This window comes from Entelurus aequoreus, linkage group LG25 (assembly GCF_033978785.1).
Source record: "Entelurus aequoreus isolate RoL-2023_Sb linkage group LG25, RoL_Eaeq_v1.1, whole genome shotgun sequence".
NCBI lineage: Eukaryota > Metazoa > Chordata > Actinopteri > Syngnathiformes > Syngnathidae > Entelurus > Entelurus aequoreus.
In genome coordinates this window covers 15,555,402-15,572,960 of record NC_084755.1, presented here as the reverse complement: position 1 = coordinate 15,572,960, position 17,559 = coordinate 15,555,402, and the positions used below count along the sequence as shown (strand labels likewise).

General features: G+C 46.5%; 1 protein-coding gene across 7 annotated transcripts in view; it reads left to right on the top strand.

Moving 5' to 3' along the window:
• The window catches only part of gdpd3a (glycerophosphodiester phosphodiesterase domain containing 3a), a 38,405-nt gene that overhangs the window by 12,337 nt on the left and 8,509 nt on the right, over positions 1–17,559 (top strand). For 6 of the 7 annotated variants that reach the window (XM_062036354.1, XM_062036352.1, XM_062036355.1 and 3 more), the window contains 4 exons: positions 5,969–6,014; positions 6,092–6,213; positions 10,124–10,213; positions 11,180–11,313. In XM_062036354.1, the coding sequence (XP_061892338.1) occupies positions 5,969–6,014; positions 6,092–6,213; positions 10,124–10,213; positions 11,180–11,313 (392 nt within the window). The remainder of the gene's footprint in view (positions 1–5,968; positions 6,015–6,091; positions 6,214–10,123; positions 10,214–11,179; positions 11,314–17,559) is intronic. The other variant, XM_062036350.1, reaches the window with a different exon arrangement.

Sequence of the window (17,559 nt, the reverse complement as noted above, 5' to 3'; positions counted from 1 at the left end):
GTCTCTTTGTTGGTGAGACTGAAGGTCAGCAAGTGATAGGGAAGGCAAAGTGTCTTGGCCAGGAGGTTGTAATGTTGTGAGGTGATCAGCTAGTGAGGTAGCACGCTGGCGAGGAGCACTGTCCCATTCATCCAAAGAAGAAAGGATAGAAGAGACATCTTCTTCAGACATTGAACTTTCAATGGTGTCAATGTGAGGATGACACCTCAGTGATTGTGGCTGGCAAGTGAAGCGGAACGCATCCTGCACACATCCATCACTGACATCACAGACCCGATTCAGCAGCTTAGCATAGGGCTCACCCAGCAGCCGCTCCCTCAAAGGAGCCACAAATGGGTCTCTACTGAGTGCATATGGAGCCAACTTGGAGACCCACCGCTGCTCACAGGCATCTAGTTTGGGCTTAGTCAGGATGTGAGTGAGGTGGTTGTTATCCGACCAGACAGTAAACCTGTGACCCTTGAGCCACTGGCTGAATTTATCACAAACTGCCCATTTAAGGGCTAAGAACTCCAGTCTGTGAGCAGGGTAGTTGACTTGGCTGCGGCTGAGAGTTTTGCTTGCAAAAGCAATGGGTCTCGCTCTTTCTTCGCCATCAGGGACCTGGGACAGGACTGCACCCAGATCATCAAGGGATGCATCGGTGCAGAGGATGAAGGGCCTTTCAAAGTCTGGGTGTGCCAGCACCACACTATTAAGAAGTGCACTCTTCAGATCCTCAAACGCCTTCTCACAAGCAGAAGTCCAGTCCTGAGGAGTCAGTTTTCTGAAGGTGCCTGCTCTTCTCCGCCCAAAGGAGCCCTTGGCACTCCTCTTCTGTCCTGCAGTCAATGTGTAAAGTGGCTTTGCAGGAGAAGAACAGCCAGGGATGAAATGCTGGTAGTACAGCACCATGCCAAGGAAGGACTTGACTTTCCGCTGTGATGGGGTGCAGCCGTCATCCTCCATAAGATCTTTTTTTTCAAAAGCGGAGATGACTTTGACTTTCTCCTGGTCGACTGCAACACCACCGCTGTTCACTACATGACCCAGAAAATTCACGGTTCTACGCAAGAAGTAGCACTTCCTCTGCGCCAGTTTCAGGTTGTTGGTTCTGAGACGCAGGAAGACACTCTCCAGCCGCTTCAGGGCTTCCTCTTCGGATGGAGCAAACACAAGCAGGTCATCCAAATAGCAGAGGAGGCTGGAGAAGTTCAAGTCCCCAAAGATGCTGATCATCATCCGCATAAAGGATGCGGGACTGTTGCACAAGCCCTGGGGAAGTCTGTTGTACTCGTATAGGCCTAAGGGTGTTGTGAAGGCCGTATACCGCCTGTCAGACTCATGGAGGGGGACGTTGTAAAACCCCGATGTGAGATCCATGGTACTGGAAAAGGCATTTCCACCAAGGGCGGCAAGACAGTCAGCCTGGTGGGGTAGCGGGTGTGCATCCTTCACGGTCTTGGCGTTAAGCCAGCGGAAGTCCGTGCAGATCCTCAACTCCCCTGACTTCTTCCAGACGAGAACAAGTGGTGAGGCATACTCACTGACTGACTTGCTGATGATTCCTTTAAACTCCATCTCAGACAGCACCTCTCTCAGCTTATGATAGTGAGCTGGAGGGACACGGCGATAGGGGAGTCTAAAAGGGCGATCATCAGTGAGGTGGATTCGGTGGACAAAATCCTTTGCTTCACCACAGTCCAGCTTGTCTTTAGAAAACACATCTTTGTAGGTGAGGACCAGTTCAGCCAGTCGCTGTTTCCATTCCTCTGATACTTCACAGCCTTCAAGATCAACATCCGCCAATCCGCAGTCTTTAAGCTGCTGAAGGGGATTAGAGGTGGTACCTGACTTGGAGGCTGGGTCACTTCCCTCACAGGTCTGCTGTGACAAAGGAAGGTCTTCCATTGCAATACAAGGAAAAACATCTGCTACCTTGGCGTTACGGCGCAGTGTCACAGGTCTCTTTGTTGGGTTCAAGATCTTCATTGGGACCCAACGATCACCCCACATGGGTGTCACGACCCGCCCAACAATGATGTCTCTAGGGGTTGAACGGGAAGAGGTGGGCTCCACAATGACAGTGCTCCCAGGTGACACAGAAGCACTGCTGGGCAGCTTCCCCCAAACTAGAGACTCTCCCTGAGGTGCAAGAGTGACAGATTGTCTTAGCTTGACTGTACCAACTTGTTCAGGCATTTCGGGACCAGACCAGCGTGTAATGCAGCTGAGTAGTCCAAGAAACTGTTCACAATTGGGGTCAGAAGTATTGGAGCAGACCAGCTGCCAGTACTTATTATCAGACTTCATTGCCTGTATAATGGGTCTTATGACATTGGTCCCAATGATCATCTCATCTTTCTGCCCCGGAACAAGTTAAGTTGGCACAATGAACTTAGACCCATAAACTTCAATTTCAAGGTCATAAATGCACCTGGGTTGTGTCATAAGGCCACCACAGCCAACAAGGACCACCTTCTCCGGCACAGGCCGAGAACTAGGGAGTAGCCCAACAGCTCTAAGCTTTGACTCCGCCTCCACATTTAGCGTGCATGACATGCTACCGGAATCGAGCATCCCTCTTAAAACAGACTGGCCCCCCACAGACACTGGAGCATAAAACAACTCACTAGCTCCTTCCACTCTATGGGAACCCACAACAATCACTGTTTTGTCGTCAGAAAGGCTACTACAACAGTTCACATAGGTCAATTGCACATCTTCATTTTCACTGAGGGTGCTACTAGCTTCGCCCATGCTACCCTTCTCACTACACAGGCGGGTTAGTTTAAATCAGCATTGGGTGGAAAAGATGGCGGTATAGCCGGGGAATGTGAGGCCTGTGGGCACTCACACTTCATGTGACCAGGTCTCAAACAGTTTAGGCACAATCTGTAGAGCTTACAGTGTGCATGAGTTGAATGTTCACTGGAAGTACATACTCGACACGTGACTGCCACAGAACTTTGATGGTTTCTGGGTTGACCAGTTTGACGGGTGCCTGACCTTTGGCCCCCTGGTCTTTGATTGTTAGCCAAAGATGCATTGCACAAGGACAGAACCTTATCAAACATGGCCACAACTTGAGCACCAGGGTTGTTAGCTGGTGGGTCAAAAGCGGCCGGTGCCATACTGACAGCAGAAGATGGGTGGATTGGGGAGGTGGACTGATGTGCGACAGACACAAGTGCATCAGAAGGAGGCTGACTGCAGGAAAGGCCAGGGGAAGGTTGAGGAACAGACAGCAACGACTGTTGGCATGCTACCGAGACGGCCTGCGGCGAAGAATAATCAGTCACTGGGCTTTGATTGTAAGCTGACAAGCCCATCACACATTGAGACTGGGCTGCTGTCGTTTTAACCTTTCTTATGTGAGCATCCAGACGCTCCTGAACCTCAGCTGCAGTCCACTGCTCAGGCGTCTTTAGTTGAAACAACAAGGCAAGATGAGGGTCAGGACAGTGGTTAATAAACATCATGACAACTTCAGCACTGGGGTCCTCAACATTTGCCCCGCCTATGGAGACACTCATCAGCAGCATCAATGGACTTGTTAAGACGGATCCAGTAGTCCATAGCACTCTCACCAGAATGGGGAATATTGCAGTAAAAGTCTTTCATAGGCAAGTTAGAATATGATAGCTCACTGAAGTTACCTTTCAAAATGTCAAACACTGCAGTGGGCAGGTCAGCTGTATTCAGTTCAGGGCGGCTGCGCAGCGACACCTTTACAACATCCCTCGCTTTGCCTGTTAGTCTGGACATAATTAGCTCAAACATTTCAGGAGGACTGTCACATTTTACTCTATTTAGGTAACATTTCATCATGTCTACCCATTCATGAATTGAGAACACATCAGCATTATCGCCCCTAAAGTAAGGTGGTGCTTTGACGTCAGGCTGCACAACAACTTTCACTTGTGGCGAACCATCATGCCCGGAGGAAGGGCTCACAGCGGTGGACTGAGGCTGAAATGCACTTGGCTGGTGCATCATGCTGATGTTGGCAGAGATGTTGTCTCCTATCTGTTTAGCTAAAGTTGTGATCATCTCTCCAAAAGCATCAACAGATATGACTTGTGTGGGTTCACGCACTGCTTGAGTAACTGGCGTAGAGCTAGAGATGGGGGTCAGTAGCGGGTTAAAAACTGGTTGGTCTATCATGAAGCTAGGACTGCTTGACACCAACCTACCCCTCCCCATTCCAAATGTGACACTATGCCCACGACCAGCCATTGTAGGAATCTCGAATACTATGCAAATATTTCACTATAACAAAGAGAAATCCCCACGAAGGCAGTATAGCAAAACAAGGGCAATAGTGACACAAGTTGACACATAAAAAAAAACTCACTGTAAAGCCCACCGTAAATAGCCCCTGACAAATCAATACATAGCACAGCACTGTAGCATGAAAAAAAAAATTCCCCCCAAGTGCTATTAGGGCGTATCTAGCCTCTCATAAGCCCACACCGATTAATAGATGAACAGAAAATAAAACCCCATCAAAAGGCTTCAATAAACACTAATACAAACAGGCTTGCCCATTCACCACTTTTCTTTCTGCTATGACAGGACTAACTGTCACAAAAATGTTCATACAATGTACCAGCTGGATATTATAAAGTCACCAGCACAAACATAAACAAGCTTAAATCACGCGCACACACTTTAAAACAGCGTGATTTGTCAGCACACCTCGCGCGCACGCGGGAGCGCGCGCCGTTGTCCTCGGCGACAGGAAGGGAGAGGGAGGGAGGAGCAGCCGAGTGCAGCGGGCGGGAACTCCAGCAGCCTTCCCGGGTACCAGACGAGCGCTGGTCGGCGATGCAACGGGTCGTATGGCACCAAGTGTAACCGGTGTTCTTTTCCTCTGCGTTGTGTGGCTTTAATGGATCACGACCAACACCATGGATTGCTCAGCTGCACTTTACTGATAATAAACGGAATACACACTTGTCGTCAATAACTTTTTTCCATTGTCGAGCCCCTCTCCCGTTATCGTGGACAAAAGGGCGTACAACAGTGAAATAAACATACCTGATAATAAACCGAATACACACTTGTCGTCAATAACTGTTTTCCCATTGTCGAGCCCCTACACAAATATAATACAGAAAAAAATAGTGAACTTAAATTCTTAACATGACAATACAATTTCTGTCGTCGCATGCACGCCTACCTCTCCCGTTTCGTGTACAAAAGGGAAGTTGGAAGGCGTGTCCAACGCATATAAAAAGACAGGTGTCACAGTAATTATTGCAGTAGGAGGGACAACGAGACAATGGTTCCACATAGACAAAACATTGAACAATATCCAGGTATTTACATGTAACTTACACATTTTGTGTAATTATAACAATAATAAAGCATTATAAAATACATTCTTTACAAGACATAATTGACCCTATTACATATATGTATGTATGTATGTATGTATGTATGTATGTATATGTGTGTGTGTTTGTATTATTCACCACTAATAAATGATAAAGAACGAGGATAGATACATCGAATGGAATCGAGTCAAAGTTTAGCCGTTAGCTTGGTGGTCAGGCTAACGCTGTTGGACTTTATGACGCTCTCTAACAGCTAGCAGGTCGTCTCAGCTAGCTGTCGCAAGCTGCATAATTATTTCCAGGCCACATTTACATAATTCTATTTACGATCATACAGTATATAACTTTTGTTCACCTCGCTGCATGTTTTGAGGCTGAACTTGGAAGAATGTTGACAGTCGACGCTTGTGCTTCTGTAGCCACTCAGGGCGCTGCCATCTTGTCGCTACGTGGTAATGTGTGCTGTGTTATCACGCTGTCCTTTTTTATGCCTCTATCACGCATTTATACATTATTACCCAGTTATAACCTGTAAATAACTTTGAAAATAACACATATATTTGACCACAATCCACTGTATGTAAAGATTTGACTTTTCTATAAAGTTTGATGTATGTATTACTCAGCATTGTCTTTATTTTTTGTAGGATTTACCTTTGTACAAGGACAGACTTGAGGTGACTTTCAATGCGGGTGAGACACTCCGTCGTTGATCATTCACACATGGTGGTGTGTGTGATGTCACCATCTTGGCCATGCCTTTTGTCCAGCAGGTCACTACAGTCATGGTGCAGACAGGAAGTTCCTTTTGCTGGAGGATCTGTTCCAAAAGTTCCCAGAAATTCCAATCAGCATTGAGATTAAAGAGAACAACAACCAGCTGATAGAAAAGGCAACACACACACACACACACACTCACACACACACACACACACACACACACACACACACACACACACACACACACACACACACACACACACACACACACACACACACACACACACACACACACACACACACACACACACACACACACACACACACACACTTTATTATCCGACTAGTCGACTAATCGTTACAATAATTGATGACTAATCGACTAACAAAATAGTTGTCAGTTTCGCCCTACTTTAGAGTAACAGTACTTTTACTTGAGTACTATTTTTGTCTACTTTGTGCCAAGAATGTAAACCAAGTATTGCTATTTTTGTTTCTGATGTTTTTCCTGGAAAAAAGCTACCAGTTGCATCATTTGGTAGCGGTTTATACCTATTTATGCTAGCGTCAAAAAATGCTACCTTAAGTTTCCAAACACCAATTAACATATCAAATAACACTCCCACTGTAGAATGCCTGTTATTAATATTTATGTATATATTTCAATGCAAGCTGTAAAAGTCGACATCGTCAAACTGTGGTACGAATCACTTAAATATTGTCATTATTGAAGGGCAGTGTTTTATTTTCCTACATCCAAACGGTGTTACTGTTCAGACTGTGTGTAAATGTTACAGTGGCAAAAACAGGGAATACACTTGTTAACTAGAACCTCTGCCTTGTTTTGAATTATTACGAGGCGACTGTATTTGACATCATTATGGGGGTACTAGAAGTGAGGTGCTACTTGGTGCAAAGACTTGGACAACCACTGCTCACGTATGACCGAAATATATGTTGACACTAACAAAGTCTTTACCCACACCAGGCAGCTCCTTTGGACAGAACACCGCTTCCTAATTGGGTCGGACCCTTCAGATTATGGACCAATGATATGGCTATTGGTATTTTGATAACAGACTTTCCTGCTGTGAGATGTTACACGATGTTGCTGTTGTACCACTGTAGCCGGATCGAGTCTGCATTGTGTGTTGCTTGGAAGACAAGGGGACTCGGTGGTTGCCTTTAGCCGTTACAGGTGGCGTATTTATTGCTGAATGAAATACACAGGAAATAACGCAGCAGCATTAACACACGACTCTGCAGCACACCAGTCTCCTCACGGCGTGTCTCAACAGCAAGTGAGTTTAAATGACCAAAAATGCTATATAAAACATTCACAAATGTCACAAAACTTATACATCACAATTACTAATACACTGAAAATTAATACACCACCGTCAAATATTTTATACAATAGGAAAATAAACAATAAATTAAAACAGTACAGAAAAATAGAATAAAGTTTTGGGAGCAACAGAAACATACCTGTATGGAATACACAGGAAATAATGCAGCAGCATTAACACACGACTCTGCAGCACACCAGTCTAAAATGGAGGGAAAACTTCAATGAAGTGCCGCAGCCACTGTGTGAGTGAGAAGTGCTACCTAACAGTACACTAGCAAAACGTTTGCTCAAACTCTGAGCAAAACAAGTGTACATGAACATGTCAGCAACATTAGCAGCACAAGCGTAACTTATAACCTCGTTTCACAGTTACAGTCTCTTTAAAACATGAGAGCAGAGAAAAACGCTCATCTCCTCACGGCATGTCTCAACAGCAAGTGAGGACAACAATAGTGTTGTGTCGTTCGCGAACGATTCGTTCGAAAGAACGAATCTTTTGAGTGAACGTACTGAACCGAATCACTTCATGAACTGATTCGTTCCTTTCTCAGTTCAGTTGAGCTCCGCCGCGACCATGCCGGTATGAGTGGAACTGGCGCATTCTGTGACTCACTGAACCCTCGACGTCGGCGAACTACGCAGCCAATGAGAGGGCGGGGGGAGGGACTGAGCGAACGATTCGTTCACCGCGGATTAACAACATGAATCACTCAGTGAACGACAACGCTCTCGCTCTCTGCTCTGCTTGCCCCAATGCCGCGAGTGATTCTCCTCCCGTCGTGGGGATATGTTTCATGCCATTGGCATCCGTTCTCCATTCATTCTCCAAGCTAACGGCTAATGTTGACTCAAGCCACATGAAAACAAACACACGTCCCCATTATCTCAACACATAAAGTTATGAGAGTAGAGGAGACAGAAAGAAAATCCGTGCAGGCTGAGCAGCAGCGACGCGAGGGGGAGGGGCGGGGGTAAAGTGTAGGGCAGGCTGTTTTGAGAAGATTTAAAATAAAAATAATAACTAATGTATGTACACATACATAGGCTATTATTTACACAGTTATTGTAACAAAAATAAATTTCTCCTTGGGGATCAATTCTGATTCATATTATTATTATTATTATTATCCATTCTACTGCAACTGTTGTTGTTGATGTTGTTTAGTAGCTATCATTATAATAATGCTGATTTGCAATTAAACTGTACTGCTGCTGCAGAAGTGATTCGGTTCACGTACTGAACTGCGGCCACAGTGTGGCGCTGTCTCAGTCACTGATTCTAGTGATTCAGTACAGTCAAAAGAACTGCAGAAGTGATTCGGTTCACGTACTGAACTGCGGCCACAGTGTGGCGCTGTGTCAGTCACTGATTCTAGTGATTCAGTACAGTCAAAAGAACTGCAGTAGTGATTCGGTTCACATACTGAACTGCGGCCACAGTGTGGCGCTGTGTCAGTCACTGATTCTAGTGATTCAGTACAGTCAAAAGAACTGTCGATCCCATGAAAACAAGCCACATGAAAACAAACACACGTCCCCATTATCTCAACACATAAAGTTATGAGAGTAGAGGAGATAGAAAGAAAGTCCGTGCAGGCTGAGCAGCAGCGACGCGAGGGGGAGGGGCGGGGGGTAAAGTGTAGGGCAGGCTGTTTTGAGAAGATTTAAAATAAAAATAATAACTAATGTATGTACACATACATAGGCTATTATTTACACAGTTATTGTAACAAAAATAAATTTCTCCTTGGGGATCAATTCTGATTCATATTATTATTATTATTATTATTATTATTATTATTATTATTATTATTATCCCTTCTACTGCAACTGTTGTTGTTGTTAGATTAACGCGAGTCCCTACGCAGTGCGTGGGGACTCGCGTTCACCCTATTTGCTGCTTCTCCCGCGAATGTCTGCACTGTACTGTACTACGTACTGTACTAAGGGGCGCCCCCTTAGTGTTGTGTCGTTCGCGAACGTGATTCAGGGAGGGGCGGTAGTGTTGTCGTTCGCGAGCGTGATTCAGGGAGGGGCGGTAGTGTTGTCGTTCGCGAACGTGATTCAGGTAGTGGCGGTAGTGTCGTTCGCGAACGTGATTCAGGTAGGGGCGGTAGTGTTGTCGTTCGCGAACGTGATTCAGGGAGGGGCGGTAGTGTTGTGTGGGCGCCTATTTGCTGCTTCTCCCGCGAATGTCTGCACTGTACTATACTACGCACCCCCCACCCCCCTCCTATTTTTTTATTGGGGGGGGGGGGTGATTTGGTGAACACATTTTTTGAACGAACCATTTTAAGGAACTGATTCTAGTGATTCAGTACAGTCAAAAGAACTGCCGATCCCATCACTAGACGACAACGTCACTACCGGAAGAAGGTAGGACTTCAAAATAAAATGACAAATGCTCCCAAAACAAACTATTTGCTGAAAAAATTACAAAATAAAAGTGACAATACAATAGAGCAATCAAATAAAACGTGAGGGAATTTTGGTGGACTGCATAACATATATATATTTATATACGTGCTACACAACCTCTTAAAAATGGTAATAAAAAAATTTTTTTTTTGACATCTTTATTTACACCAATTGCATTTAGGACTGATAAGAGTGCAGGCGAATACTGATATTGATATGGGGTATTGGTATCGATAAAATCCTATTGATACCCTTACTCTAGCCACCTATGCTCAAAGTGTGTGTGTGTGTGTGTGTGTGTGTGTGTGTGTAGATATCTGCGCTGGTCCAACGCTATCGCAGGGAGGACATCACTGTGTGGGCGTCTGTGAACTCAACAATCATCAGCAAATGCCGCAAAACAGTGAGTAAAGACACATATTGTTGTATAATGTATGTGTTGTACGTGTTTATGTTATAGTACATGTTTATGTTATTGTACGTGTTTATGTTATTGTACATATTCATGTGATTGTACGCCTTTGTTATTTTACGCGTTTATGTTATTTTACGCCTTTATGTTATTTTACGCGTTTAGGTTATTGTACACGTTTAGGTTATTGTACGTGTTTGTTATTGTACGTGTTTATGTTATTGTACATATTCATGTGATTGTACGCCTTTGTTATTTTACGCGTTTGTGTTATTTTACGCCTTTATGTTATTGTACGCGTTTAGGTTATTGTACATGTTTGTTATTGTACGTGTTTGTTATTGTAAATGTTTGTCATTGTACGTGTTTGTTATGGTGTATGTTATTGTACATGTTTGTTATTGTACGTGTTTGTTATTGTACGTGTTTATGTTGTTGTAAATGTGTATGTTATTGTACATGTGTATGTAATTGTACATGATGTGTATGTTATTGTACATGTTTATGTAATTGTAAATATTTATGTCATGCTACATGTGTTTGTTATTGTACGTGTTTATGTTATTGTACGTGTTTGCTATTGTACATGTGTGTGTGTTATTGTTTTTGAGTGTTCTCTCTATTCAACGTCATGTTTGAGTTCATCATTCAATCATATTTATTTTCAACCTAATCTAAACAGTGAGCCCATTTTTATTTGGAATACACTGATGTATTTTTCCAAAATTCAACATCAAAACTTTATTTTTCAGTTTCTTAGTGGAATTTTTCAAGATGCTATCTTTTGGCTGACTTAGCCCTGTGTGAGTTATGTGAAGTTGGCCAGCACTTCAAAAAACAGTGCTGTTGTGTACACATGATTATGATCTTAGCGCCAACAAAGGTGTGACATCCTAATGTATCTTTGCAAAGGAAGAATGTAGATACAGTAGATGGCTTGTGTTTTGGTCCTTGTAGAATGGCGCCATGCCGTACAGCTTCTCCATGCGCCAAGGGCTGCTCCTCCTGCTCCTCTTCTACAGCGGCCTGCTGCCCTTCGTGCCGCTGGGAGAGAGCCTACTGCAGTTCTACCTGCCGCGCATAATCAACAGGTGTGTCACATCTTTACATGAGTCTAATGCAGGGGTGTCCAACCTGTTCCCGAAAGAGTGAAGGATGTGGGGCCACATTTTCCAAAGCCAGGACATTTTTACACTAGGTTGACCGTGACCCAATTTCCACCAAGTAGGAATTATTATTATGAATCAAATTATTTCATAGCCACAGCATAAAAAAAATGTTTACAACCTTCTCAATATTTATTGAACACTATTGGAGCTTTCTAGACATAAAATAACACCCACCTATTCCCTATCGGACCCGGCAAACATTGCAGGCCTGGCGCACTTTTGTGAATGAGCCAATCAGTGGCCACGATACTAAACAACTCGCTCCGATTGGTTTGCGGCCAATACTCATGCAGTGTTGATACTTGTAGTTTATTTATCCATTTTTATGCGTCAAAATGAAAAGAAATGCGCGATAGAATGTGTCAAGGAACAACTGCATGCAAAACTATCCAATATCATTACATATATATGTGTGTATGTGTGTATATATATATATATATATATATATATATATATATATATATATATATATATATATATATATATATATATGTATATATATATATATGTATATATATATATATATGTATGTATATATATATGTATATATATATATATATATATATGTGTGTGTGTGTGTGTGTGTGTATATACACACACACACACACACACACACACATATATATATATATGTGTGTGTGTGTGTGTGTGTGTGTGTGTGTGTGTGTGTATATATATATATATATACACGCACACACATATATATGTGTGTATGTATGTGTGTGTGTATATATATAAATACATACATACATACATACATACATGTATACATACATACATGTATGTGTGTGTATATATATCTTCTTCCGCTTATCCGAGGTCGGGTCGCGGGGGCAGCAGCCTAAGCAGGGAAGCCCAGACTTCTCTACCTCGCGCACAAGCTCAGGCTCCTTCCCCCCCAGCGAAGTGACGTTCCACGTCCCAAGAGCTAGCTTATGTAGCCGAGGATCGGACCGCCAAGTGCCCTGTCTTCGGCTGCCGCCCAGTTCACAATGCACCCGACCTCTATGGCCCCTCCCATGAGTGGTGAGCCCATTGGAGGGGGGACCCACGTTGCCTCTTCGGGCTGTGCCCGGCCGGGCCCCAAGGATTGATAAAAAGGACACAAGCTGGCTTCCAAAGTGCCCAACATGGAAGAAAAAGGTAACAATGTGCTCCAAGTCTGAATTCAGAACCAGGCGCTCGCCATCATGCCCCAACTCCGGGCCTGGCTCCAGAGGGGGGCCCCGGTGACCCGCGTCCGGGCAAGGGAAATCTGAATCCTTGTTGTTTCATTCCCATAGAAGTCTTCGAGCTGCTCTTTGTCTGATCCCTCACCTAGGACCTGTTTGTCTTGGGAGACCCTACCAGGGGGCATGAAAGCCCCCGGACAACATAGCTCCTAGGATCATTGGGACACGCAAACTCCTCTACCACGGTAAGGTGGCAGCTCAGAGAGGAGTGTATATATATATACATTATATATGTATACATAAACAGATGTAAGCACAAGTTATCACTTGCAGGGCATTACTGCCTGACGCACTTCTGACAGTGCCGTGTGGTGCTGGCTGCAGGGTCATCAGCCGGGAGCCACCCTTCACGGATGTTTCGCTCCTTTAATCCCGGAACATCTCTGGGTGGTGGAGCAGCGACAGGGACGTCTCCCTGCCGCCCCCTGCAGCCAGCTAGAGGATCCATACTGTACCCACATTCTAACCCCGGTGTTATTGCTGTTGTGTATATGGAATGAGTCTCAAAGGACTATGCATGGCAGGGACGTCCATCTCCCTGAGTCAAGCGTGGGCCTGACCGCATACCATAACATGGCAGCAGGGAAGCCTCCCTACTGCCCCCTGTCTACGTGCCTTGCTTTCCCCACGCCTTGTCATTTCTTCTGAGCCACAACCAGAAGCTCCCTTGTTCTGCCTCCTCTGCCAGGGATTTGAGGGCCTCCTTTAGATTGGAGCCTTTGATCCCGAGGGACTTTAGGAGCCGCTGGGTGGACGCTCCAGTGTAGCCTCTACAGCCAACTTCTACTGGATAGGTGAAGGGCCTCCATCCTGCTTGTGCACACTCGCTTGCCAGCTCTGAGTACTTGTCCCTCTTTCTTTCAAAGGCAGCCTCCATTCCCTCTTCCCATGGTACCGTTAATTCTACCATGATGACAGTTTTAGTAGATGTGGACCACAGGACAATGTCTGGGCGTAACAAGGTTGTTGTGATCTCTTGAGGGAACTTCAACTGACCATCTAGATCGGCCCTCATGTTTCATTCTCCGCCAGCAGACAGGAGGGACTGGATGCTCTTGCTGCTGCTCTGAGGCTGGCCACCTTGCTTGACAAACTTAATCAACCGCTGACTGTTCCCGGACTGGCCCCATTTGCTTCCACTCTGTGTGCCTCCAGGATTTCAGCTAGCTTCCGCAGGACGCGGTCGTGCCGCCATCTATACCGGCCCTGCGACAAAGCCACCTTGCAGCCAGAAAGAATATGATCCAAGCTTGGGTTCTGGGAGTCACAGAGCTGGCAGGTCACCTCCGCCCCGTACCACACATGCAAGTTCCCGGGACTGGGGAGGGTATCGTACGTGGCCCTGATGAGGAAACTTAACCTCTCCTGGGGCATCTTCCACATGTCTGCCCACGTAACAACTCTGTTGACAATGGCCTCCCAATTGGTCCATCTCCCTTGCTGCTGTTAGCCCACAGCCTTGATCATGTAGCTCTCCTCTTCCATCTTGACCACTTCTGAGATCACCAGATCTTTTCTTTCCTTCCTTGAGGCTTTCGACCACATCTTGGATGCTGTTCCCCATCCGAAGCCGGCTCAGCCAGACTGTATCTGTCCTACCATCTCCTGGTGTTTCAGTCGGACGATGGCCTGGTCTACTGTCTGCGTCGCATTCCACTTACGCCCTGTACAGACTTGGGTCTTGGTGTTACGGACAGACGGATCAGGTGAATCTCTGAGCTCGAACACGAGCCTCACCTTCTCCTGTTTGTAGCCCAAGCTGATGGATTTCAGTGGCAGCTTCAGAATGGTTCTTCCAAACAGCGCCGTGTTGGAAAGACATCTGGAAGGCCCAGCCACTTGCGAATGTAGTTGTTGGCTTTTGAGTCCATCTTGAGGACTGTTGTGGAGGTGATGTCGCACAACTTCAAGGGCCACATCAGGCGATGGTATAAGGTGAACTGGTAACACCAGACCTTGAATTTCCCTGGAAGATAGCTTTGGTCAATTTTGTTCAGGCCATCCTTCAGCTGAGAAGTGACAGAGGCAGCCATGTGCTTATCAGACATGTCAGCAGTGTAACACCTTCCGAGGCTGCGCACAGGTTGGTCGACCACACGTGGGATTAATTCACCATCCACTGAGAATGAGATGTTGTCATTCCTGGCTCCTTTCCGGATGAAGAGGCTGCGGGACTTGGCAGGTTTTATTTTTATCCGTGCCCATGCTAGGAGTTCCCCGAGTCTTTTCAGGAGTCTGGGGGTACATGCAGCCGTCTGGAGGAGGGTGGTAACATCATCCATGTAGCCCCGCAGCGCCGGGAGTCGCTGGCCTGACTCAGATCTCACTCCTCGGGCCATCTGTCTTCCACCGATAAGCATGATCTCGAAGGCTGTTATGAACAGTATTGGAGAGATAGAGCAACCCATTGCTATTCCCTTCTCTAACTGGTGCCAACCAGTTGAGATCTCCTGAGTCGTGTAGCAGACTTTGAAGTTGTTAAAGTAGTTTACTACCAGGCTTTGGATTCATGATGGAATGTGGAAGAAGTTGAGTGCAAAGCTGATGAGTTGCTGTGGAACCGATCCGTAGGCATTGGCCAGATCCAATCAAACCACATGCAGGTCCGCTTTGTTGCGCTTGGCTGACTGGATTTGCTCCCAGATCATGGCCGAGTGCTCCACGCAGCCAGGGAAGCCTGGAACGCCCGCCTTCTGACAACTGGTGTCGATGTAATTGTTTGCCAGAAGGTAGTTGGTCATCCGCTTCGCCACCACGGTGAAGAAAACCTTCCCTTCCACATTCGGTAGGGCAATGCCTCTGAACTGGTCGATGTTCCAGGAGTTACTCTCTTTTGGGATAAAAGTTGTTATTGCTCTGCTCCACGATGATGGTATGGACTGGATTTTCCAGGCAATGCCCATCAGCTTCCACAACAGCTTCAGTAGTCCAGGACAGTTTTTGAAAACCTTGTAAGGTACCCCGTTCGGTCCGGGTGCTGAAGCAGTTCTTGCACGCTCAACCACTTGCTTAACCTCAGCCCATCTCGGGGGGTTGGTGTCAAACTGCGAGGAAGGCTCAGGTGGGCGAGGTACGTGATCCGAGGGGGAGGTCCTTTTGGCTATCACTGAGCTGGACTGTGATGTGTTCCTCCAACTCCTGCTCACTGGTCTGGAGTGTCCCGTTCTTCTTTTCCTCTAGCAGGCTTCGAGCATACTTGAAGGGGTCCCGGAAGAAGCTTGCCCTTGCTTTCTCCCTGCGGCTTCTGCGTTTCCTGATCCTTTCAGCTCTCCTCAGTTGTGTGAGTCTTACTTTGATCTGGTCCCACAAGTTCTTCAGGCCGACTTTCTCCTGGTCATTGGCTTTCCTCCACTGCTTGCGTAAGAGGCGGCGTTCCTTTACGAGCTGGAGGATTTCCCTCTCCCGTCTCCCGCTCTGTTTGGGAACGATCTTCCTCTGTGGCATCAATCCAAAACGCTCTTTCCCTTCTTCGTAGATAATGTTTAGTTTGGAAGTTACACTGCCTCTTAGCGCACTTTGGAGGGTGGTGCATAAGTTAAAATCGAAGCTGCTCCAGGAGTCTTTGTCGTTGGCTTTTGGCCACTTCACTTTGGCTTTCCGGATAAGCTTCTCTGATGTTCCTCTTGTGGGTTCTCTACTTGGTGTTTCACTGTGCTGCGGGCTGTGCTGTTGTTGCTGCACGTCCTGCTGGGAAGGCTGGTCCTCCTCTCTCTGACCAGTTGCAATGGTGGGATCAATAGCACTGTGGTGCTCAACCTGGCTAAGATTCCTCCTCGTCTGATCTGCTTCTGCAGTGCAAGCTTGCATCTGGTTGCGGCCACCGCCGCATTTTGCCTTTCCCTGGTGTATTCGCAGGCCCCGGTAGGTTGTTTCCTTGGCCCACCCACAGCCACATTCTCTGAGGATCCTCTGCTCGTTCGTCATTGTCGTGCCAGTCGTTTCCGTGTTATCCATCCTGATTGGTCCATCTTTCATCCCGCCTCTCGGTGGACTGCCGGGCTGTTTCTTCCTTATATTGCTTGTAGTCAGGTTAGGGAGTCCATGGAGCTTCTTCACAGACATATGGAAAAGAGTAACTAGCCCCTCCACCCCTGGTGCAGCCTTTCCTGCTGCCAGCCAGTCTTCCCTGGCAGCCCACCAGTCTTTTCCTGGATGCCAACTGCTCTGTTCACAGTAGTCACTGGAAAGCCAGTTAAGATGGATGTAAGCACAAGTTATCACTTGCAGGGCATTACTGCCTGACGCACTTCCGACAGTGCCATGTGGTGCTGGCTGCAGGGTCATCAGCCGGGAGCCACCCTTCACGGATGTTTCGCTCCTTTAATCCCGGAACATCTCTGGGTGGTGGAGCAGCGACAGGGACGTCTCCCTGCCGCCCCCTGCAGCCAGCTAGAGGATCCATACTGTACCCACATTCTAACCCCGGTGTTATTGCTGTTGTGTATATGGAATGAGTCCCAAGGGACTATGCATGGCAGGGACGTCCATCTCCCTGAGTCAAGCGTGGGCCTGACCGCATACCATAACATGGCAGCAGGGAAGCCTCCCTACTGCCCCCTGTCTACGTGCCTTGCTTTCCCCACGCCTTGTCATTTCTTCTGAGCCACAACCAGAAGCTCCCTTGTTCTGCCTCCTCTGCCAGGGATTTGAGGGCCTCCTTTAGATTGGAGCCTTTGATCCCGAGGGACTTTAGGAGCCGCTGGGTGGACGCTCCAGTGTAGCCTCTACAGCCAACTTCTGCTGGATAGGTGAAGGGCCTCCATCCTGCTTGTGCACACTCGCTTGCCAGCTCTGAGTACTTGTCCCTCTTTCTTTCAAAGGCAGCCTCCATTCCCTCTTCCCATGGTACCGTTAATTCTACCATGATGACAGTTTTAGTAGATGTGGACCTGTGGTCCACATCTACTAAAATCAATGTCTGGGCGTAACAAGGTTG